The sequence below is a fragment of the Oryctolagus cuniculus genome, chromosome 6 (assembly GCF_051225735.1).
Source record: "Oryctolagus cuniculus isolate XC-2025 breed Fujian yellow rabbit chromosome 6, ASM5122573v1, whole genome shotgun sequence".
NCBI lineage: Eukaryota > Metazoa > Chordata > Mammalia > Lagomorpha > Leporidae > Oryctolagus > Oryctolagus cuniculus.
In genome coordinates this window covers 84,734,618-84,760,000 of record NC_142872.1, presented here as the reverse complement: position 1 = coordinate 84,760,000, position 25,383 = coordinate 84,734,618, and the positions used below count along the sequence as shown (strand labels likewise).

At 39.4% G+C, this 25,383-nt stretch overlaps 1 protein-coding gene and 1 long non-coding RNA gene across 8 annotated transcripts in view; one reads left to right on the top strand and one right to left on the bottom strand.

Annotated features, from left to right (window-relative positions):
* Positions 1-25,383, top strand: part of TOX (thymocyte selection associated high mobility group box) — a 333,028-nt gene that overhangs the window by 180,028 nt on the left and 127,617 nt on the right. For all 6 annotated transcript variants that reach the window (XM_002710517.6, XM_089335279.1, XM_089335278.1 and 3 more), the window contains one exon: positions 13,662-13,904. In XM_002710517.6, the coding sequence (XP_002710563.1) occupies positions 13,662-13,904 (243 nt within the window). The remainder of the gene's footprint in view (positions 1-13,661; positions 13,905-25,383) is intronic.
* Positions 1-25,383, bottom strand: part of LOC127490718 (uncharacterized) — a 55,234-nt gene that overhangs the window by 23,879 nt on the left and 5,972 nt on the right. Inside the window, exons 2-3 of one of the 2 annotated variants that reach the window (XR_011389103.2) lie at positions 13,840-13,920; positions 10,764-12,402 (exon numbers count right to left, since the gene is read on the bottom strand). This is a non-coding gene — a long non-coding RNA (uncharacterized LOC127490718). Of the gene's footprint in view, positions 1-10,763; positions 12,403-13,839; positions 13,921-25,383 lie in introns of those variants that run through there. The other variant, XR_016235676.1, reaches the window with a different exon arrangement.

The following is a 25,383-nucleotide window of genomic DNA, read 5'->3' as shown; positions in this document are numbered from 1 at the left end:
AGTCAAACACCATCCACCCGGCTGCATATTTTCTTGATCATTTACATATTGGTGTGGCTAAACTTGAGATGATTTTTTACTCACCTAGCCTTTAATATTTCTTCTTATGACTTTAGTTGACTCTGTTAGCTATAAATGATCGTCCACATGAGAAATACGAATTCCAAAAAATGTAAACAGGCCATAACATTTAAACTGAAATTCATTTGTCCAGTAGAAGTGTTTTATATCAACTTCGCAGGCAGGAGCTATTTTAAGAACATTTTAAAACATAAACACATGTGGAGCACACCATCCACTGATTGCCAGTTTCAACTCATTGACACTAATGAGGCTGCTGACAGGTTAAATGTTGTGTATCATATACATTTCCAAGCTGTGGGATTTGTGAATATAAGACTCATTTTTTATTTCAGAAAATGAATGTTTGTTCCTGGGCCTGCTCAAGAATTTTATAATTGTCTAATAGTAGGGTTTTTTTCAAGCATTAGGGAAATGTATTTCAGTGATTAAAAAATGTGAAAATATCTGAATGGAATAATATTCGTGGTAAAAGCAGATTCTCCAAGTGTCGAGCTCCATTTAGAGCAGAGTTTACTCAGTGGGCAAATGTGAAGTGATGCCAAGACACTGGGCATTGAGAAGAGGTGTTGAGGCTTTTGTACATGGCCTGACCTGTTGCAAGGTAGCATCTGATATACTTTGAGAACAGTCCTTTGGCTTGTTCACAGTTGTATTTGGAAGATTTTTTTCGTTAGTATGTGAACAGTTATGGAATCTAAATGATCTTTCCCATGAAATTTTTGCAATTATAATATACTCTCTTTTTCTCTGGCAGGTAATAAGCCTACCACTAAAGACTGCCCCCAAAATAAGTGTAGTATTTCAAGTTAAGAATTGTAATTTGCTGAATAATGCCACCTGTGTATGCCAACTTTATTTCCAAGGCCCTTGCACATTGTTCTAAACAAGCACTAATTTGTTAATACATGAAATTAAAGTAATTTTGCCCATTTTTAGTATAAGAACACTGAGGCTTGGAAAAGCTGAGGCTTTTTCCATCCAACCCTGTCTCTTCTTCATATTCTCCTTTCACCTCAAACACCTTTTAACAAGCGTCAAGTTTCCCTTTTCAGTTTCATTTCCTCGGGGTTTGGAGCAGACCTAGCTAAACTTCCCAGAAGTGCAAAGAAGGTTTTGCTTTAATCTTTATCTATATCTGTATATGTTTCATTTCTCCTGTGTTCTTTCTGATCTGTAATATTCCATAGCTTGGATAATTTTGACTATGACCCTAACAATTTGAAAACTAACTGGTGGCTATCTTAGAAAATGTTCTAATGTCCTCTGCTGTTCACAAATTATAATAACGGATCTTGTGGATAGCAAAGCCAAACAAGTGACTTCTAAGACCCAGCATCTGGGGCCAGCGCTGTGGCGCAGCAAGTTAAAGCCCCAGCCTGCAGTGCCAGCATCCCATATTGGTGCCGATCCAAATTCCGGCTGCTCCACTTCTTATCCAGCTCTCTGCTATGGCCTGGGAAAGCAGTAGAAGATGGCCCAACTCCTTGGGCCCCTGCACCCACATGGGAGACCCAAAGAAGCTCCTGGCTTCAGATCAGCTCATCTCTGGCTGTTGTGGTCATTTGGGGAGTGAACTGGCGGAATGGAAGATCTCTCTCTCTCTCTCTCTCTCTGGCTCTACCTCTCTCTGTAACTCTGTCTTTCAAATATAATAAAATAATTCTTTAAAAAAAAAAATAGACCCAGCATCGAGTTGCTCGGATGGAATAGTCTGGTCTGAAACTCACAAGGGCTAAGATGGTCACGATTTAAGTCAGGGATTAGAAACCTTCCTGGATGCAACTGAACACCCTAGCATTTTAGGAGAAGCCCTTCTCCAAGAATTGATAAACCGGTAATGAGTTTTTATTTACTTTTGCATATTTATTTTTCTGAAATCACAAAGTAAAACGGCTTTGGTGGATATAGGACTGCAAGATAGCAGGGCCAGCAGTTGGGTACAGAGGTGGCCCCTAGGGAAGCCTGGGCTCGCCTCCATGGTGGGTACTGAGCTATTTATTTCTCAGGCTCTGATTTCAGTGAAACTTCTTGCTAGTGAAGAAGCCGGCGAGTCTGAGTGGGAGGTGTTTGCTTCCGTTTGCACTCCCTTAGTCTACCATCTTGAGTGAATCGGATCAGTAATAATAACAGCTGTCCATTGGAAGCTGGCAAGCAACTAAGCAGAAACTTTTCATGCGTTATCTTGTTTAATCCTCACAACAATGCAGTGAGGTTAGAGGTAGAGTGATTGGCCAAACATCAAAAGGACAGTCAGTATCTGAGCTCTGACTCTGGCCTGAGAAGGTGAAAGGTCCATCGTGGGTCAACTGAGATTAATTTAGTTTCATTCAGTTTTTAATTTTTATTTATTTACTGCCATTTTATGTGACAGATGGAGAGAGATTTTCCATCCAGTGGTTCACATCCTAATTACCTCACAACAGCCAGGTTGGGCCAGGCCAAAGCCAGTAGCTTTGAACCCAATCTGGGTCTCCCACATGGGTGGCAGAGACCCAACTACTTGTGCCTCCCACAGTGTGCATTACCAGGGAGCTAGCCAGGAAGTGGAATAGCAAGAACTAGAAGCAGGCACTCTGATATGAAATGCAGGCGCACCACTGATTCAAACACTGGCCTCCTTAATTTATTTTAAAACTGTAAGGTCAAAATGTTGAGGTACTACCTTCAGTCCTTTTTAATAGTGAGATAACTTCAATGGAGCACATGTGGGGAACTCTTAGGAAAAACATTAGGTTGAGCCAATGAAACCGTAGATATTTAACAATTTTCAGCTACAAAAGCAAAAATTTAATATCAGTTCACATGTAAATGCTGCACAAATAAGAGGTAGTTAGTTGCTGTCCCTGGATTTGTTATGTGGAACAGTGATTCCTCCCTCCTCCCCTTCACCATCCTTTTCCTTGCCCACAGCCAACTGTGTGCCTTGTTCTCCCCATCCCAAAGTCACAACTCTGTTCCCACCTTGATGCTCTTACTGTTCTTCCCCAAAGTACAGGAGGTCTTTTTTTTTTTAAAGATTTATTTATTTATTTGAAAAGCACAGTGACAGTGACAATGACAGAGAGAGAGAGAGAGAGAGAGAGAGAAAGAGAGAGATCACGAGCGCGAGATCCTCCATCCACTGGTTCACTCCCCAAATGGTCGTAATGGTCAGAACTGGGACCTGTCTGAAACCGGGATCAAGGAGCTTCACCCGGGTCTCCATGTAGGTGCAGGGGTTCAGGGAGTTGGTTCATCCTCCACTGCTTTCCTGGGCACATTAGAAGGGAGCTAGATTTGAAGTGGACCAGCTGTGACTCAAACCATTGCCCATATAGGTTGCTGGTCCTTTACTTGCTACACCACCGCACTGGACCCAAGGAGGTCTTTTCATAAAAGACATCTCAGCCCTTCTTCCATTCTTCCCTAGGGATGGCACCTTCTGGGGCACTGAATGTTGAGGGGCCTTATTTGCATTAAATGGGGGAGGTCTTCCCTATCTTTAGCATGCATTTTCTTTGCAGCATGATTTTAGGAAGTAAAAGGTACTCAGATATCTAGGGATCCTCTTGCAGTTGTTTGCTGATAAGAAGACTCAAAGAATAGGAATTGTATATCTGACTGGAAGCAGGAGCCCCTTTTCCCCTTTCCTGGACTCCTTGAGTGAGGAGCCAAACCAAGAGTGTGGGCCATCTGTGGCACTCTGGGCCTCTGCCAATTTGTCCTCTTTATACAAAGTGTGAGTTTATGAGCCCAACATTAATTGATCTCTACTCAATATGCAAAAATGAAAAGTATGGCCACTAACACATATAGCATGTGTTTTAAGTTTTACATACAAAATATATACACGCAAAAACAAGCCAACACTGAATGCTCAGCCTCATGCTGACTGCCTGCATATGATTTAGTGAACACAACCTGACCATGTGCAAAAACCCATTTAACACAGGTCTTATACAAATGGAAATCTATTACAACTCAAAGGTTGCACATGTCTAAAAATAGTATGTTAAATCCCAATGAATTTATTCAATGATTAAATGTAAAAGGCCATTGTAATGATGCTATCTATGGATTGTCCCTCTCGTCCACTAGTTTTATCACTACAAGCACATCACCACTCAGACCCCCATTTTCCTCATCTGCAAAGTAGGGAGTGATTTCTGTGATCTCCTCCTAAGCTAGCTTTCTTGATTACATTTACGTATAAATACAGAACTCTAGACCATCATACTAAGGCAATGAATGAGCAAGGTCATTCATCACAGGGTGATTCATAACAGAAAAATGGGAACACCCTTAATATTCGCAGTGTAGAAATGATGGAAAAATTGTAGAGTATGAATAAATTGATATAATATGCAGCCACTTAACCAGCAGTGTAGATGGTATTTATTGGCAGAAAAAATTATTATTTTGAGATTAAACTATAATGATGACAGGGTAGCTAACATTTATTGATTACTTCTTCTGAACCAATGTATTATCCAAAGTAGTTACAGTATCCATTTTATTTCATCCTTATGTGCCCTTAATTAATTGAATCCTATTATTATCCATATTTTACAGATTTGGAAATTGAGATTTATGGAAATTAAGTAACTATGGAAATTAAGATATGACCTGAGATTTACATGTGCCATTTCTAGTTCCAAAGTCTGAGCTATGTGATCCAACTTTTGTTGTCAAAAGCAAACATGAAAGCTCAAAAAAAAATAGCAAATATGCACTGAAAAAAACTAGAAAGATGCATATTTTAATAATGTCTGTTTTTCCTGGAGTCAGAGTAAGGATGATTTTTTGTTGCATATTTTCTACTTGTAGTTATTGGTTAACATGTATTATTTACAAAAGAAAGCAAATTTTATATAAAATTGTATGTATGCCCAGCTCTGGTTGTTGTGGCCATTGTGGGAGTGAACCAGTGAAGGGGAATGAACCAGTGAATGGAAGGCCTCTCTGTCTCTCTCTCTGCCTCTGCCTCTTTGTAATTCTGCCTTTCAAATAAACACATAAATCTGCAATAATGAAAAGAAAAGAAAAAGAAAGTCTCAGAGAGAGAAAGAGATCTTTCATCCACTGATTCCAAACTCCCCAAATGCCTACAACAGCCAGGGCTAGTCCAGTCCAAAGCCAGGAGCCAAGACCCCTATCTGGGTCTCCCACATAGGTGGCAGAAACCCAAATACTTCAACCATCACCTGATGCCTCCCAGGCACATTAGCAGGAAGCTTGATTAGAAGCAGATTTGCCAGGACTCGAAACAGGAGCTCTGATATGCGATGTCACATAGCAGCTTAGCCTGTTGTACCACAATCCTGCCCCCTCACACCTTTAAAAAAAATTTAGAAGGCCGGTGCTGCAGCTCACTAGGCTAATCCTCCGCCTTGCGGCGCCGGCACACCGGGTTCTAGTCCCAGTCGGGGCACCAGATTCTGTCCCGGTTGCCCCTCTTCCAGGCCAGCCCTCTGCTGTGGCCAGGGAGTGCAGTGGAGGATGGCCCAAGTGCTTGGACCCTGCACCCCATGGGAGGCCAGGATAAGTACCTGGCTCCTGCCATTGGATCAGCGCAGTGCGCCGGCTGCAGCGCGCTGGCCGCAGCGGCCAATGGAGGATGAACCAATGGCAAAGGAAGACCTTTCTCTCTGTCTCTCTCTCACTGTCCACTCTGCCTGTCAAAAAAAAAAAAAAAAAATTAGCCAAAGGGCTAATAAGGTATTTATGACAATTGCACACAATATCTTGTCTTTAAATATTCCTGAGAAATAGTGCTTGGAAACTCATGTCCACTCACCCCAAGCAATAGTGAAAGGCAAAAAAATCTCATATGCATTCCAGTATCATGAATAGAATTGTGGTGGGGGAAATCCCTGTACATAAACAGTAAGGACTTTTCTGGAAATAGGGGGAGAGGGGAATCTTGCACCAGTTATGACAGAGTTTTAGGTGACCCTACCCCACCCGACCTGGTGTGAGTGAAGTGCTTAGCTCACATCCCCAGTTCCCCCCTAACCTCAAGGTTCACAGTTCCCTCAATCCCAGCCCCAGGGAGAGCTGATGGCAGGCATTCTGCCAGGGCAGGCTGCTGTCTTCTGTTCTCATTCAGGCTTGACTCACTGATTCCTTTTTGTACCTGGACTTTCACTTTATATCTTTGCCCCAGCACAGGCTTGCAATGAGCCCAGTGCCCCACTTTTTGATTGATGGAGCAGTCTTGCTCTTGAAGTCATCTTGGGGATTCAAGACTTGACCTTGCTATTGAACACCTTGCTGCTGCTGTCCATTTGCCTGGACTCACTCCTTTGCCAGTGTGTGGTGCTCCCTCATCACCCAACACATCTTTGCAGAAGTGTCTCATCTTCAGGCCCTATTATCAGTGTGAATCTACTTACAGCAATCCCTTAATCACCCAGCTCCAAGTAATTCCTCTGTCGTTTATACTCTGCTATCACTTTGACATTTCAAACATGTTACTCTTTATTGGGAGCCTAAGTTCCTTATCATCCTCCTAATTTGCTTTCTCTATAAAAAAAAAAAAAACTGAGTCTCCTAGTTCTTTGTATCTCAAAGCATACTTTACAAGACGTTGCACACATAGTAGGAACACAACAAATGCATTTATACTGAATGTGACACTCTTGCCTTTTGCTTAACAGGTTACAAAAATTAATGAGCAATACTTTCTACCAAAAACTTCATTTTGATAACTGTTGCTTGAAAAATTAGTACACTGTATGTTTTTAAATGAAGATGATTTATTGCTATTGTCCAGCACATGAAGAAAGACAAAAAAATTGTTTGCAGGATCATTGGCTTGAGCACGTCAATGGCACTGTTGGACAATCCTTGCTGAGTGTTAAGATGATTTATGTAACAGACCGAAGCTTTCCACAGTAATACATTATACTCTCAAGCTATCAACCCTTGTTCATGCAGAGACAAAAGAATCTGAAAAACACCTACTTCTGAAGGGCTGCTCAAAAGAAATTGGAGATCACATTAAAGCTTTTTAAACTATTTCAGAAAAAAATAAGCATTACATGCACTAATCTTAACTTCTGAAAATATACAGAAGTTTATTGTTGCTGTAATAAACTTCTCAGTTTACTTTGTTTTGCATTCAGTTATCTGAATCATGCAACAAGAATGTTCAATAACGGAAGATGAAATGTGTTTATTTACAGGCATTTTTTATACTTTTAGGAATTATGTTACAAATTAAAAATTAAGGAATTCTGTATATATTTGATGACAGTACTATTTATCTTTCGAATAAAGATCTCTATGAGAAACATATTTTACAATGTTATAACCACAGCCATATTTTTAGCATATGCATGATTGCATGAACCTATCACATAATTTAAAGATGCACCAGAAGATATCTGGAATTCTTTGGAGTTATGGGACTTCTTGTCACCAAAGATTGAGTACTGTGTATAACGATTGCAATATGTGGATAAAGACTCAGAAATAGAGTGACTCTCTGGTGGAGAAATTAAAGTCTAGAAAGAGAACAGCAAAGTCCAGAGGAGACATCCCATTATTTGTTCCTGATCAGCATATATTGGCACTCTTGTCAAAGGAATAGTGCATTCTAGGTGAAAAAAAATGTAAAATAAGAATAAAGAATAAGAACAGACTGTAGCAAAAAGACATGTGAATTGGAGAAGCAGGAAAGTAACGTAAACAGGATGTGAGGTCATGGACTATGTAAAGCACTGTGATTAAAAAGGAGTGTGAGTAAGTAATTAAATAGATGGAGGATGGGGCCGGTGCTGTAGTGTAGAGGGTAAAGCTGTTGCCTGCGGTGCCATTGCCGGCATCCCATATGAGTGCTGGTTTGTGTCCCAGCTGTTCCACTTCCGATCCAGCTCTCTGCTGTGGCCTGGGAAAGCAGTAGAAGATGGCCCAAGTCTCCTGGCTTCGGTTCCACGCAGCTCCAACCGCTGTGGCCAATTGGGGAGTGAACCAGCAGATGGAAGACCTCTCTCTCTCTCTCTCTGCCTCCCCGTTTCTGTGTAACTCTTTCAAATAAAATAAATCTTAAAAAAATACAAACAGGGAAACCAGGTCTTCCAGAAACCAAAGAAGTGTCCTTTCCTTTCCCACCGAAATCAGGACTTGGGAAGATTGGACTTGGGAGAAGGATCTTGGCTTTAGTCAGATGTCTGAAAAAGGCATCCACACACAGCTATCCAAAACAGACAGGAAGGATCCCTGGTTACTTCTCTCACCCAGTCTCTAGATTCTAGTCTCCAAAGGGATCCCTAGGATTAGCAACTGGACCTTCTTGCAAGAGTCTCTGAGGCAAGACAGCCTTTCTAAAGGCACAATGGTTTGTTGGGAAGTATGGCCGTTGCTCACAAATGCATTAGCCTTTTTACTTGCCTAGGTAGAAGGTGAACCTGAGTGCTAAGATGGGAATGGGTCATCAAGATTGCAGGTCCGCCAGCACCAGTGGAGCTCCCTAAAGGACTGAAGTAGTTGCCACACTCCCACCCCCCAACCCACTCATTTGGTCACTATCAACACTATCCTAATCCTTTTCCTGCCACTGTTCTCCATAGTCTTTTTAGTCTTTAAGCTCTGCAATTTAATCCTATTAAAATAAAGGTGAAACTTTAACTCTTTATGAAGAGGAGTTAAATAAATACACCATATACGAATGGGGCTATACTTTACTCCATTGTGAGGTCTGATCAATGACAAAATCATGGAGATTCCTGTTAATATTGCAGTGGGGAACAGGTCTAAATTCTCAACCCTACTATCTATAGTTGTTTATTTTCTTGGATATGACACAATCCATGGCATGTGTGAATCCATTTAACAGTAACTATAGCTATGCAAAGCTGACATTTATAAGACATTTCTGTATGGCAAACATTGATTGCTAAGATTTTTTTTTCTTATGTCTTTATTCTGAGTGTTCTTAAGAACCCCAGGAAACAGGTTTTGAAATGGAGGCTTATGAGGAAAAAGATACTTGCCTCAGAACCCAGACTAGTACATACATGTCTTAAAGAACCTGGATACAGATCCTGTGTATTGGACTCCAAAGCCTCTATTCTTCCACCATGCCCTGTGTCATTCTTGTTTAGCACTAAAGGAATGAAGATTACCCTCTGCTAGCTCCAAACCCATATCCTTATCAGAAAAAGAGTACTTCATAAGGTGAATGTGCAAATACCGCCTTTTAAGGCCCTGAGAACATGACTTGAAATAGTCATTGGCTCTGTTCTTTAGAACTACAAAAATACTCCCTTGAGAATGAGAATATTTTGAAATTAGTCATTTAATACTTCTAACAATCCACTTGCAATATTAAGAAGTTTGTTGCTTTCCAGAATTAGTCAAGCCTTTTGACAGTACACCTGTCCTTGACCCACATTCAGGGGCACATAGATCTTGTTCCTAGAAAAGAGTCAGGCATGGTACCTCCTGCATTGCTGTGGATGATTCCTGTTGTGTATTCTGGCCATAGGATCACGGAGAGACTCTTCTGTGTCAAAAACCAGTGAGTGTCCTAATGTCAGGAAGAACTGGCCTAAGTAGTAAATGTAAATTCTCTGAATCATTTGGATCATATAAACTGACTGTGGTCTAGACCAAATCATTCAGCATGCGTACTTTTTCTAACTTACCTTTCATTAATATGGTGAGGATCCAAGAGAAAAAAAGTATTGACCTGGAATTCACCCTCTGACCCGACATATGTTCTCCCACTGATGTGGATGATCATCATTGACTTGGATCATTTGCTGGGAAGAGGCAGGTATTGGTGTCATCAAGGCTGCTGTCAAGGCTCTGGTTTCCAGACTGGGGTGGATAAATGTATATATAGACTACAGGAGAATGATGCCTCCTCTACATTCTGTATGGAAATTTACCTTGTACAGCCTCTTGGACCTGGGATTCATTCCTTGGTGTCTGCTAATTCAAGCTAAAATCATGTAGTCCTGTTGTCTCATGGTGGTAAGAGGACCCTCTTGGGAAGGAGCAAATCTTTGTTCCCAAGAGGGTTGAAGTGTGAATGATCCTTTAAACTCTAAGCCTCACTGAGATCTGGAGGAAATGAACCCCAGTTAGAAAAGGACCCTGAATCATTGGGCAAGTGCGACAGGTCCCCTGTGTTTACCAAGCAACCTCAACCTAAGTCTTCTCTCTGACTGCTCGACCTCCCCGGCTCCTGAGCAGTGGTTCCATCACCCTGATCAGAGGACCTTATCATCCCCACTTGTCTCACTGGGCCTGCGCTGCTGGTCTGACACACCATCAGAGCTGCTGCCTGTGCTTCTCAGGGAGCCCTGTCTGTAGTAGGAATTAGGCTCCAATAGCTTCTGAGAACCAGAGATAACAAACTCTCCTTTGCAAATCTTCAGGAATCCATCCCTGGGTCATGGTAAGTGCAAGTCCACCCAGAGGGCAAGAGCAGCAGCCAGAGAGGGACACCAGCTGTTCCACCCAGCCCTCCTCAAGTTGCTCAGGTCTTTGCTCCTCTGAAAGGATGTTTGGCCTGCCTATAGATAAGCTGTGATATGAACACTGTGCCGTCAACGGGCCAGTGCAAAGTCCTGGGGATACACTCAATGGACTCAGTTGCATGGAGCCGACAGCAATGTATTCACCCACTCTACCTATGAAGAGTCACTTTGGCGTTCATTTATTCCTCCATTGAGGCATGAGAGCATTCATTCGGTGGTTCATTTGTTTATTCATTCAACAAGCATTGAACACAAATTCTAACCAGTCAGCTTTATGGGGAGTAAGGGAAAATACTGAATTACATTCTCTTACATCCTCTCAGACTATAATATAAAAATTAACTGTTGTTGAGTTAAATGTATTCCTATTAAGTTTTTTTTAAATCAAAACTATCATGTCATAGAAATCAGTGTTGAGTAACTAGCTAATTCATCTCTATTTTTTTAAATATTAATTAGTCTAGCTTTGAATTTTTTTTAAGTTATGGGACATTTCAACATTTCTACAATTACCCTAATACTTTTATATGGCATCAGTTGCACTCTAATTGGGCTCAAGACAAACAACCATATCCTGACTTCTAATATGAAGAACAGAAACTACCAAGTAACCTCATGTTGTTAAAATTCTTGACCCACATAACTGCCCATTACTGGTTAAGTTGTGGAATCTGTGGTTATGGTCTATAATTGCATGGATTCAATAACATTAATGTACAATTACATAAGAATAAACTGTGTAGCTCAGTTAAATTGCAGTACAATTGTTATCACTGAATGCAAAGCAATATCAATTAAACCTTCTTTTAAAACACCACAAATTAAGACTTAACTGCCAAAGAAACCCTAGAATGGCAAGTCATGTCTACCATAGGTAGACATTGTTATTTTCAGAGGCTCACTGACATTTCTAAAATTAGAAGCATCTTTCTCCTTTGTGCATTAATTGTGTGTTATCTGGAAAGGTTTCATTCAGGCATTGATTAACTTCTTAGAAGATATGTATCAAAAATTCAGTGTTTGCAATGTTGATGGAGACAAATTAGGAGTTATTGTGTTCATGTGGAATAATTAGTTAATTTTTGTGGGTAGGCATTGTGTTTGAATTTGGGATAGGAAAGAAGTTGATGCTAATGCTAATCCTAATTCTTAAGATACTTGAGTACTGACAATATTGTATCATTCAACATAATGAAAGAGTAGAATTAAGCTCCTTATGTAGCATAAAAATGTCTTCTTCTGCCATAGATGCATCCCTCATGTTTACTGAGTTGATCTTACCAGCTAGGGAAATTTGAGGAATTATTTAACCTCTGAGCCTCAAATTTCCTTTCAGTAAAATGGGGTTAAAGATAGCCAGACAAAGAATTATTGTAAAGATTAAATGAAGATGGCACAATCAAAGGGAATCAACAGGGTTCTTTATATAAAACGGGCATTAATAAACATGCTTCTCCTCTGTCCCGCCTCCTCACTGGGCATGTTTATGCTGTTCTTTATATGAATATTTGTACAACAAACTGATACTGTAGGTCTATGGATTTGGAGTTTAAATTATATCAGGCATGTGAGAATTTAATCAAACTGACTTTGACATTGATCCTAATGTATTTTTCAGACAACAGATATGTGCTGTTAACAGGAGGCTTTAGTAATGGGTGATTGAACTTTTAGAGCTGTTGATTTTTTTAGCAAAACTTTCGATATGAAAGAAAAATGATCTGCAAGGATGAACAACCCTTTCCTTCCCATACCCACAGTCTCTGAGTCACATGCACCTCCCCATGATGAGGTCTAAATTCCAGATGTTCCATGAAGCCTTTCATTTCATCTTGTCTTCTGACAGCACCTAAACAAATATATCAAAACTTGTACAACATTTAGCAAGTGCAGCTTGAAGATTTTCTTTCTGTTAGACAAATAGACGCCATCTGGAAAAAATAACCCCAGGCACTTGGACGCAGGAGCATGAAGTTTATTGGCTGAACACCCAATGAATACCTTACACTACTTTCTTTGGCTCCTACTCTCTGCCTGCTCATTTCAAATCTTGCACACTTCAGCAGGCGCTGTGCTGTTAGACAAGGGAATCCTTGTTACCCATGCAGTCAAATGCTATGAAGGCTCTCGTAACTAAAAAGATAGGCCTGCAAGAATTATCTGGATCCAAATGTTTCCTTTATATTATGACACCTGTTCCATAAAGGGCTGCTGAATATGGCTTTGTCATTATTAATGGCTAACAATGTTTCATTATTCTGTTCTTCCTTATATTTTCAATGACATGTTTTTTAAAGGAGGCTGGCCTCATTTAATCTTTCCTTCCTTCTTTCCTCTGACTTTTATTCAAGTACTTGTAGTATAATAATATTATATGTAATAATAATAATATTAGTATTATTTTGCCTTTCAAAATGGGCCAAACAGAATTTAAATGATTGCAATTTTATTTATCAGATTCTGGGGTAAATCAAACATTCATAGAAATCATGTAAGCAATCTGCACTTTAATTTTGTGATTGGTGAGACAATCTTTGTAATAAAATTAACTTAGTGGCATTTTTTTCATATATAAGTCTTTCAAAACAGCCTCACTTATGCAACATACTGCAGTTACTTCTTTACTAATAATAATTTGGTTTTTGTCAGTTGTGAGCTGATAGCATTTCTATACCCAAAAGCAAGTGCCCTGGAACTTCTGGAATCCATTTTTGTTACATTCCATGGTCTAAGCAGTCAAGAGCCCTATGAAACGTGTTTGATCAAACATTAATTTTATAAATTGCTTTCCTTCCCCACAATTCCCATGAGCAAGGTATTCACCCAGATTAAAACGCTGGGAAGTTTTAATGGGATCTTTGAAACCTGTTTGAGTTCTGCTTCCTGGAAAAATAAAACCATCCAATGGAAGCAGTCTTCATCCCAGGAGCTACACCTTGGAGTCTAATGGTGAAAGGATAGCAGGATAATCTGAGTGTTTGAAATGTCTTTGCCAACTCCACAATGCTTGGCTGGAAACAATATGGAAGGGGTCATGTGCATTTGCTCCTGATGTTGAAGAAAAAGGGGATGCTAATTCGCAACAATGTCCCTCTGATCTTTTCACAGTCCTACCCGGGCCCAAGCCTGGAAAGTGAAGACTTTAACATTCCACCCATCACGCCTCCTTCCCTCCCCGACCACTCGCTGGTGCACCTGAATGAAGTTGAGTCTGGTTACCACTCTCTGTGTCACCCAATGAACCACAATGGCCTGCTACCATTTCATCCTCAAAACATGGACCTACCTGAAATCACCGTCTCCAACATGCTGGGCCAGGATGGAACGCTGCTTTCTAACTCCATTTCCGTGGTAAGATTCTGCTTACCTGTTTGTGGTCAGGGGTGAGACACATAGCAAGGAGAAGGACAAATTTAATGCAGGGACAGTTACACTGTGATAGCATAATTCTGAAACTAAGAAGGTGTTCATAGCTATGGCAAATATTTTCCATAAATCCTATAAATTCCTAAAGTAATATTCTATTTTTCATATAAATCAAGGCAATAATCAATGAATGTGTGATCACCCATATTTATAATCCAAATACTAAATACAATTTGATGCTGAATGTGCTATTATGAAGTCAGATTGGCCTACCTGTTTTGATATAAAAAATAACCTTGAAGACATTCCTTTCATCTAGTGAAAGATTCTTTCCTGCAAGGAAAATCCCTACATCTTCTGAACAAGAACTGTGATTGACCCTGATTTCCCCTCTATTTTCCATTCTCAAATTCCACAAATTGACAAAGTAGGAAAGCAAGAAAATGATTTTCATTTTTATTTTGGACATAGAATTCTGATGATCAAAATTTATTTCCATGAAAGTCTTTCCATCCATCAGACCTGTTGTCAGTCTCAATTGTCTTTAGCAATGTAAATTTCATAAATTCACCAGAAAACCAGCAAAAAAGTCAAATTCCCAGGCCCTACTCAGGGACTCTAGTGGCCTGTGCTTTTAACACATCCAATGTTTGGGGGACACTGGATTGAAATAAAAGCTTTGCTTCTGATGTGTCTACCATTTAAAATCTTAATAAATTCTCTGCCTATAGCCTGCATAGTGAAAAAAAATTGGTAGGGTTTTTAACCATATTATAAAACCCTCTTTGCAGGTTAATAGTGACTTTTAATTAGTGTTCTTTGGTTTTATTATTCAATAACATAACAGTCTAGCAAACTCTCTTGTCATTTTCCTAATTCACTGAACAGTGTTGTCATGCTCACAATAGCAAATTGATTAACTCTCATTTTATGTTGTTTCTCATTTAAAAAAAGCATTTTGTTTCATTACTTATCTAAATCATTTGGGAATATATCTCTAACTTGAGTGACTTCACAAGAAGACTTTCTATTAATCATGAATATTATGGCATAAGGATGGGAGAATAGGAGAATTGAAAGAAACTAGAGTAGTTTCCTCAGAGAATGAAGCCCAGAGCCTAGTGCCACAGTAGGATTTAGAATTCTCTTCAAATCTGGCAGCCATCTGGGTGGCAAAGAGGGAAGAACTCCTTTGTAGCACTAGCAATAGCAGAAAACTCAGCACTGTGTCTCCAGTTTTTTAAATTTTATTCCATCTGTGTGGAATTAGCCCATAGGCATTAACTATGACTCCATAAAATAGAAATTGGCCTTTTTAGACAAACATGCTTAACGTGCAAATCTGAAAAATGATGTACTTCAATGTAGTCACCTTGAAAAAATCATATGCCTATGTCTCCTTGGGACTAAGCCTGTAGCCCACTTCATGAGCCAAGTAACACATCCGGGTCATGCCTTTATGGGGACTCTTAGACCTTATGAAGGAGAAGGCTGCATTCAGTATGTAAAGTGTCATTTTTTCTGCTCTACTCCTTCCTTATGGTAGGAATGGGACTTGGGCTGCAGAAGGGGTAATTAAATAGTCAGTTATATAATCTACATCTCAAAGCCTTTTTGCCTTTATAAAATTAGCTTCCTTCCTAGCCATATTTTAGCTCCTTAGCAGTCTTAGGACTTTCTCAATATGCCATTCACTATTTAAGAGATGCTTGTGCAACTTCAATAACAATGGGTCTGGGATTTTTTTCCAGATTTTCTGCCCATGGCAGTCATTTCACCTCCAAATGACACATATGGGACTAGACTTTGTCTTAGACATGAACCAAGCCACTTTGGGGCCTCTCTTCTACTGTGCCTCTCTCCCTATCCAGAGCTTCTACACACAACATTTCTTTATTGTCTCTTCACCCAACCCACTGTCAAAAACTGGACCTAGACATTATTGCTTCAACATGATGTTTCCTTTGGAACTTCCAACAATTTACAAGGTAGAGGGGACACAAATGCCTTCTTGGTGGAAACTAAAGATATAAAGCTCTCATTTGCCATAGGGCTCAATAGTGAGTCTATCAGGGTTCTGTTAGGATGCAGAGCCTAACCAATACCTCTCAAACCATACCCTGGGGGGTGGACGTTAACCTGTGGTTCTCACTTCTAATTTAATACTGAGAGCAGAAGTCTACTCCAGCATGTGAGGCTATAGATGAGCCTTGGTACAGACCAACATAACTTTGTGTGATGCTATCCAATAAGAATGGTTACCAGCTACTGATTATTACTTTTTATCATTCATTAGTTTGTTTCCATTTTATTTGAAAGGCAAAAGGACAGAGAGAGATCTTCCATCTCCTGGTTCATTCCCTAAATACCCACAACAACCAAAGTTGGGCCAGGCAGATGCCAGGAGACTGGAATTTCAGCTGGTCTCCATTTCAGTGGCAGGGCCCCAAGCATGCATCTTGACAAGAAGCTGGATCAAATGCAGAGTAGCCGTGTCATGCATCAGGCATTCTGATATGGGATGCAGTATTTCAAGTGGCAATTTAAACATTGCACCACAGGCCTGCTCCCACTGAATACTTTAAATGTGGCTAGTGTAACTGATGAAACAATTTGTAATTTTCCTTAAATTTAATTACCTTACATTTAAGTAGTCATGTGCACCTAGTGGCTACTGATTGGACAGTATAAGGCTAGTTAATGAGGCTGATGCTAAACATTAAATTCAGATTAAATCCATTTTTTTTTTTTTGAAGCTGTATACTCTTGGAGAAAGTAGATTTGGAGATTAACTGTGTAGTTCCTGTTTGAAGGCTTAGATCTCTGGCTGGATTCCAGGAACAGAGTTTGATCCACTACAGAGTTGCAATAGAAATCTAATGCAGTTGGAAGAACCAAGAGCTATCTTTTGTCTACTAGTTCCTTACAGAAACAAAGAGTCTCTTAGGTTCTTGTTGTGAGCTATCACGTGACTAGAATGCCATTCCTCAATAAGTACGTTCTGAATGCTTACCCTAGTCTAAATGTATGAAAGAGCTTAACTGATTGATAAGACAAGGGCACTGTCCTTCAAGAGCTTATAAGCCACAAAGAAAACATACATAAATATGAAAGAGAAAGAAACACAAAGCAATTAGAAACCAAGAGAATTGCTAAACTCTGAGGTCCTGGCCATGAACTCAGTAACAATGCCTAATTGAAAGAGATTACAGTAATCTAGGCCCGCGCTGTGGCTCAATAGGCTAATCCTCCGCCTTGCAGCGCCAGCACACCAGGTTCTAGTCCTGGTCGGGGCACCGGATTCTGTCCCGGTTGCCCCTCTTCCAGGATTCTGTCCCGGTTGCCCCTCTTCCAGGCCAGCTCTCTGCTGTGGCCAGGGAGTGCAGTGGAGGATGGCCCAAATGCTTGGGCCCTGCACCCCATGGGAGACCAGGAGAAGTACCTGGCTCCTGCCTTCGGATCAGCGCGGTGCGCCGGCCGCAGTGCGCTGGCCGCAGCAGCCATTGGAGAGTGAACCAAAGGCAAAAGGAAGACCTTTTTCTCTGTCTCTCTCTCACTGTCCACTCTGCCTGTCCAAAAAAAAAAAAAAAAAAAAAAAAAAAACAAAAAGAGAGAGAGAGAGAGATTACAGTAATCTGATCTGGAAATAAAATTTAATGGAAAAGGAAGGACTGCAGTTAGGACCGAAAGGATAGTTTTGATTTGGATTCTAAAAAGGCAGAAAAAGCCTTACTGGAGTGTGTTCAGAACTCAGGATGGGCACTTGAAATTGGGAGATTTGAGCAAAGCTTTCAAAACTCAGGCAGAGGAGTTTGAACTAGAGAGGTTGGATTATTAGAAACAATTGGTGTTTTTATTCATGTGGAAGCATTATGAAAGCAGTGTTGTAGGGGAATCCTAGCAGCAGTTGTACCTGGGCTAGGTGACATGGTAAGAAACTGGAGGTGTGCAATGCCCCAGAAGCCTGTCACCCCCACCCAGGGAAGAGGTGTTGAGAGACCGTTCCAGCTTGGGGCCAGCAAGAATAGAGGGATGGACCATGAAGCTGTGTATGTACCATCCCCAAACATAGATGGGTGTAAATATGAGCAGCCCTTCCTACTTCCATATTTTAAATTTGAAAAGCACTAGGAGATGATTTGCTTAGAAAGAAAGTATAAGTGAGTATAAGAATTTCTCATCACATTTCTTTATAAAAGCTCACTAAAGCTCCTTCCAACCAATTTTGCTCATGCCTAAGAAGCATCACAAAATTTAACAACTGAATTATTGCAAGTTTACCAGTTGTTGGAATGTATTTACGAATACTGATCATTGAGATATCAGTGCTTATATAGACTGGAAAATAATGGCTACAGAAAGCAGGATGTAAACACTTCCCGAGATCTTCTTTCAAGGTCACCTGCAATATGGGACTAACTAATGAAAGCTAACATTTGTCAATTCTAAATAATGAACTTGCTGTGAATTTTAAAATCCTGGGATTATAAACCACCCTGGGCAGACTTGTATATAGAGGAGAGGATCAACTATCTCCAATTGTGTTTTCCGAAAGCTCTTCAAGGGTATTAAAACTGAGCCTTTTTCAGTTTTGTGATCGTGTCTTTCTGTTACATTTTCACATGGTTGAATTTTCACATTTGAATAAATTTAAGAGTTGAAAATATCTCTATTCTTAGATATTATGTACACTTTAGATGTTATGATGTTTAATATATATTTTAGCATGTGTTACATATGTTACTATTTAAATTATATATAATGTATCATCTTCACTGAGATTTTATTTTAAAGAGAAGTTTTTTTGTATCTATCTCTGTTTCTTATCCCCCTTGGCAACATAAGTGATAGTTTCACAAATTAGATCAGTGTTTCTGACAAATGTCTAATATATTAGACATAAAAACGTAATCCATAATCAAACACCAGCATCTCAGTAAAGTATTAAGAATTCCAGTTTCACAAATGGAAAATGGAGGTTTAGAGTGGTTACATGATTGCTTACTGGCTCAACCAATAAATACACAGCTTCTTTCTCTAAAAGATGAGGGTAAAAATTGTCCCCTTTTGGTATTCAAGGAATTCTTAAGAATTGCTGTGACCTATGGCTGGCATATAGAAAGCATTATGTAAGTGCTTGTTAAGTAAAATTGGGAAAACCAAGTATGTATGATTCTTTTGGAGGAGTTGAAATGCAGGGAGAGATGTTCCAAAAAAAGTTATGTATGCATTAATCCTCAACCTTCACATCTGTCAAAAAAGACAACAGCAAGCTCGCTATTTACTAAGGAATTCTTTATCTTTCACCAAGTGTCTTTATATCTCACTGTGATCCAAAGTAATGTCTTCAGGTTTGACTAACTCGGTTCATATCCTAGTATCGCCACTCACCAGCTGTGTGACTCAGTGACTTAGGTAACCTTTCTGTGCCTCACTTGCCTTATCTACAAAATGGACATAAGATATTTAACCTCACAATGTTTTAAACATCAAAATAGTTTATATTTATTAAAGCAATGCCTAACACACAGTGTAAAGTATATCTATACTGCCTTCTAAAATTTAGCATAGAATTATTAAGGTAGCTCAAAAAAGTTATGGAAGAGGGAATCAAAATGTAGTTTTTTTGGTGCAAGTAGTTTTCAAATCCATGCATGGTTTTCTCACAATATACATTTTTCATGAACTTTTTGGTACACATGGCTCTCAGAAAGTTTTTGCGTTAAATAATCCTTTCTTTTAATTCAATTTTCTATGAACTTTCTGAGGTGTCCTTGCATAGCATATATAGAGTGTATTTTCTTCTTCCTGTGTTCCCCACCCATTCTTTTTTGCATAGTATTGCCGCTGCTGTTTTATGGTTAGTCAGTATTCTTTACAGTCAATCAAGACTCTTGCAATAATTTAGATTTCTGGCACTTTTAAAAAGATTCCATTTTCATAAAGGCCCTCTTTTCCAAGGACAGACTGTAAAACAGGGTAGAATTTCTATAAGTATATACTGTCAAAGAAGTGCCAATTAGTTCTGATTCTCTGGGTCCAAGTTAAACAGACATTCATGACCCAATATGCAAGTGTTCCAATTTCTCCAAACTCCCCCGAGTTATTTTGATAGTGGGTAATTGATTTGTCTGCACTTCTCAGAGAGTGGAGTGTGGTTAGGAAAGCAGTGGAATGCGAACCTTGGATAAGCTTGTTAACCATGAGGAAGTCACTTGAACTCCCTCTACCAGCAGGATTGGACTTGTTCAGTGTGTCCATATACAGAGCCCCTTGGAGCTAGAGAAGCCAGGAACCAGCCTCAAACAGTGATGCTTTTATTTAATGTCTCATTTACTCATATTTCTTTTCTTAAAAAAAATTTTATGTAGTTTTTATTTATTTGAATGGCATAGAAATAAAGAAAGACAGACATTTCCCATCCCCTGGATCACTCTCAAGATGCCCACAAGAGCTAGGGATAGGTCAGGAGCTCAGAATTCAGTTTGGGTCTACCTTGCAGGTGGCGGTTCATATCCTAATATCACCACTTACCAGCTGTGTGACTCTGAGTGACATCTCCTGTTGCCTCTTAGGGTGCATGTTAGCAGGAAGCCAGAATCAGGAGACAAGTAAGGACTGGAGCCCAGGAGCTCCCATATGAGATGCCAGCATCCCAAGCTGCATTTTACCTGCTGCAGCAGGTGCCCACTCATTATGGTGGAAAAACCACAAGCCCAAATGATATCTGCCACCCACCTTCCCCAGGACTGGCATTTTCCCGTGATTCATGCTCTGTGGACCACACCACTCTGATCCAGACTCCAGGGCTCACTTGACTTGTCACACTAGTTATCTCATAATGTTTCCTCCCATGACTTTGGGCTTCTCAGTGTTTTCATAGTCCCCCCTCAAAGCCTTTAATCAGTTATTAAGATATAGGAACCGGTAGAACAGATCATTTGTTTTGAGTAGGAAATGTTATTCTGCCACTAATGAGAAAGTGATGTGGCTTTGTATGGACAGATGATGTTTTCGTGTTGCCAAGAATAAACTACAAAACTATTTGGAGAGAAAGGCAGAATAAGAAAATGCCAATATTAAGCATGCGTGGCTTAAGAAAAATCCTTTGATTCCTACAAACTGAAATCAAGAAGCTGTCTTCTTTTTCTTCCCACTCCGGTACGTTCACTGCTGGGTTTAATCATGGCTTGGTGGAAGGGAAAATGCAACCTTGTATAAAGTCATCCAAGCCTGGCTGCCCAGCCTATATGTGTGGCGATTGCTTGTTCTTTGTGTAGCCAACAGAAGCTCTTTCATACAAAGAAAAACCGTGCAAAGTTTTAGAATGGCCTCGCAGAAAGGATTCATTTAGAACCTGGGCTTTTTTGCAGAGTGCAGTTCCTAATGATACATTATAGAAAATTTACAATGAAAAAAAGCAACAAAGGAGATTTCAATTTCTTTGAATGCTTCAAATTTCTAGCCCTGGAGTTTAAAATGGAAAAAAAAGATGTTAAAAGGCGATAAAATTGGGGGGTTTATTTCCCAAATGCCTTCTTTTCCCAGGCAACAAGAGCAAGCATAATGTATATACTCCGATTTATTATCATTTTTAGCATTCAGTCATGGCACACTTTGCATTCAAAGGCCACTGTACAACTGTTTTGACAACCATCCCTTCAGTAGGTACTATACAGGACGCATGAAACGGAAGCGGGAGTGATCCTGTGGGCCTGTGGGGAGAGCCGCACATCAAGGCATTCAGATGCATTAGAGCAGCATGCATTTCTAATATGCTGCCTTTATGGAAAGACCACTGGCGTATTGAATAATGCCGCTTTCAAAGCCAAGCAGAAAATGTGATTACAGACAATTTGATTGCTGTTTTTAAAATAAATATTTTCAAAATCTTGAGGTATTTTATTTCATGTAATGCATAAAGTCAGGGATAGTGGACAAGAGCTGAAGATCCTTTAGGATATGATAGAGCTGATGACATCGGCCCCATTTAGGTAGGGGCTAATAGAAACATTAGCCCAAGATAGAATGGATATCACAGGGGCTGGTTTCTTTCTATTAGAAAAATGTAATAAGCAGAAATAATTTTGCCCATTTGACAGAAGAAAAAAGTTGAATGATTTTTTAGAGTTATGCCACAGTTTATCAAATATTTAGCCATTTCAACCTGGTTTTTCCCCACAAATTACCCATTTTTGCTGGTTTTTTTATTATACACAATGAATATATGGGATTTTTTTTTTTTATGGAGGAGGTGGGATTCAAATTTCCAATTAAGCCAGAAATAAGTGTTGTGTGTGGTTAGTTGTTGAGCTCTGCTTAAGTCTGTTTTCAAAACAGACTACTTTGAATGCAGTATTGATACGTAGTTCAATGAACTCAGTTTATTAATGATTTGGGGCTATCTTTTAGTGGTATAATAAGATATTATTCCAAACCAGAGTTCTCCTTAATAGTGTTCAGGAAGGGAGCCAATTTAAAAATAACACTTTTCTTTCGCTATGCCAAGTAATCGGACTCAAGATTCACTTGATATATAGGATTTGTTGTACTTTTTTTTTTCAACCCTAGAGTTCGTATGAATGTATGTGCCTCACCCATGCATGGAAGAAGTCAAAAAGCTATAAAATCAGTTATATGATATACTGTCAGCCAACCCTGGGAGTTATTCAATCTGGTCTCTTAATTCTAGGCAGGAGTAAACCTAAACCATTTCAGATATGTGGTTTTCCAAGAGCCAAAATTCCACAACTTTCTTTGGTAGCCTGTTTGTGTTTAATTAACCTTGTAACATTAAGTTAAATTGTAGTAAGAGATTTAGATTCCTTCCAGGAAGTTCCTTATTAAAGTTAAACCAAAATCTTTTGCTGCAGTTTCAGCCTGCTTTGTCTGCTTCATCCATGGAAAGCTTGGAGACCAGTTGACTTGTAGGTATTGGCCTTTATTAAGTCAATCCTGCCATTATGTTTTACCTGGCCCAAGTAACCCCAATTCCTTTAGCCTTCCCTGAAAGGTCATTATTTTTCAACCTTTAAATCAAATTAGCTTCCTTTTATTTAAAAAAAAAAAAACTGTATAACTTGACAATGGTAGGCAGAACCCCAGAGCCCCAGATCACAGAGGAATTTCTGAATGTTTTCGATTATTCTCTGCCCCCATGTGAGTGTTTTAGGACAGGGTCTTTAACAGCATCATTGATTGCTGATATTCATATTTAATTTTTGCTCAGTGCTTCTCTTGCTGTGTTGGTATCAAGCCAGCAGTTCCCCATCTTGTATTTGAGTAATTCATTTCACGACCTAAAGGCAAACATCTGGAAAGGCTATCATGGTGGTGTTCTTCAAGTCATCCTTTTTTTTTTTTTTTTTTCTGACTGGATAGTCATTATTTCAATAGTCCTTTGCCAACAAAGAGAGGGAGGAAAATTATAGTTATGTTCACATAATTGTTTTTGGATAAATGGATTCTAAGTAGGCCCATTAGTAAGAATTCCACCATCCTAGCCATAAGCTTTCCATCACTGGCTATAACCTCAACATTATAAGTAAAATATTTCTGAAAGTGTTCAAGAGGGAGTTTGGGAAAAGCATCACAGAACCTGAAGTACAAACAGAGCCCTGTTCAGGACAGCAATGGTGCACCCAGAGGTGCTCTCTGTGTGGCTCCCGAGTTCCTTCCTCCAAGGTCCCTGGTGGGTGGAACGAAGCCTTGTGCTCAGTGTTTGCTTACTCTTTGAATCTCAGGTCTGAAAGAATGTTCCATCCTCACTCCTATCCTAAACAATAATGAGGACACTGCTTCGCATGACAATGTTGCTTTCTGTCTTCTTTCTTTACCTTTCAGTATTAACACCCAGGTCACATCCCACAGAGGAAAATTCCTTGCTTTCTTTCTTACTCAGCCTCATAAGCTCATTGTAGGACAAGAACCTAAACACCCTGAATGCTTTCTTGCTTTCTTTGTCTAGGCCTTCACTCAGAAATTACAATACTCTAAGTTGTATACTTGGTAACTATTTCTGGTGGAATGAATGAATGAATCCCTTGGTCCTTATTGGAATCCCTAATGTTTCCTCCAAACAGACACAAGACCATTGTTGCTCTTTGTGCTGACACTTCCAAGCAGCTGTTTAGGACTTCTAACATGATACAAGTACTTGTTTTTAAAAAACATAGTATCATGTATTATGGAGTCTTAATGTATCCAGCCTGCTTTATTAGGATGGGTCTTCAACAGTATCTTAGAAAATGTATGTTATGAAAAAACTATGTGTGGACTTCAAAATTTTTGGATCAAAATAAGTTTGTCTCTTAAAAATATTTTAATGTTGTTTATTTGAGAAAGAAGAGAGAGAGAGAGAGAGAGAGAACTCTCAATCGCTGGCTCATTTTCCAAATGCGTGCTATAGCCAGGAGCTGGTAAATCAATCCAGGTCTACCACATGGGTGGCAGGGACCCAGTTACTTGAGCCATAACTGCTACCTCCCAGGGTCTGCATTAGCGGAAAGTTAGGACCCAGAGCCAGATACCAAACCCACATCTTCCGATATGGGACGTGGATATGTTAACGACTAGGCTGAATGCCCACAACTTGCCTTTTAATTCCACATTTCCACAAACTTGTTGATGTACCCATATACTTTCAATATAATTTAACGAATTAGAACCCTAAAATACATCAAATCTCTGTCCTCTTACTATTTAAAAAATACTAATAAATATTCCTAAATTGTACCACTATTAAATTTGCTATTTGATAATTAATTTTAATGTATTGTTGATCCTTCTCTTTAAAGAGATATTTTAAATTTCTGAGTAGAACTATTTTTGTGAGGAAAACTATCTGTAACAGTACAAGATTTCTAAGACTTCTGACTAGTTCTTAAAAACTGGGACAGGGGGGCAGTCAGAAGTTGTAATATACAGAATTAGTGTTGATTTCTTTCTATTACCAAATGATCACACCCAGGATGTGCATGTCTTTGATTTGCCATTTGCTTGATTTGTCCAAGTAGATTATTAACATTCAAATGTTGCATTATAAACCCGTAAGAGTCATATGAGAATTCGCCTGAAATGCATTTCAGGAGAACAATGAACCGGTCTCATTTCAAACCACCACTTCCTTCATTATTCATTAACTATTCTTATCTAGAGCACACGGGAATGTTTTAAGAGCAGGTTTTGGTTTTGTGTTTTTTTTTCCATTTCAGTTTGTTCTAGTTTGAAAGTTTCAAGTTCTCTTCTGTGGACAAGCATTGCATATAGGAACATAATAATATTTGTCTTTTTATATTAGTCATTTATATACTTCTTTCTGCCAGCAGCGATACACACTGCATGGGAGAAACAGTACGAATCACCGCAGGGTCTTTGATCATTGTTATGGTTGTTATAATATTAGCTTCGACTTTCCTTCTTGGATCATTTCAAATATCACAAATGCCATAATCATCCAGAGAAC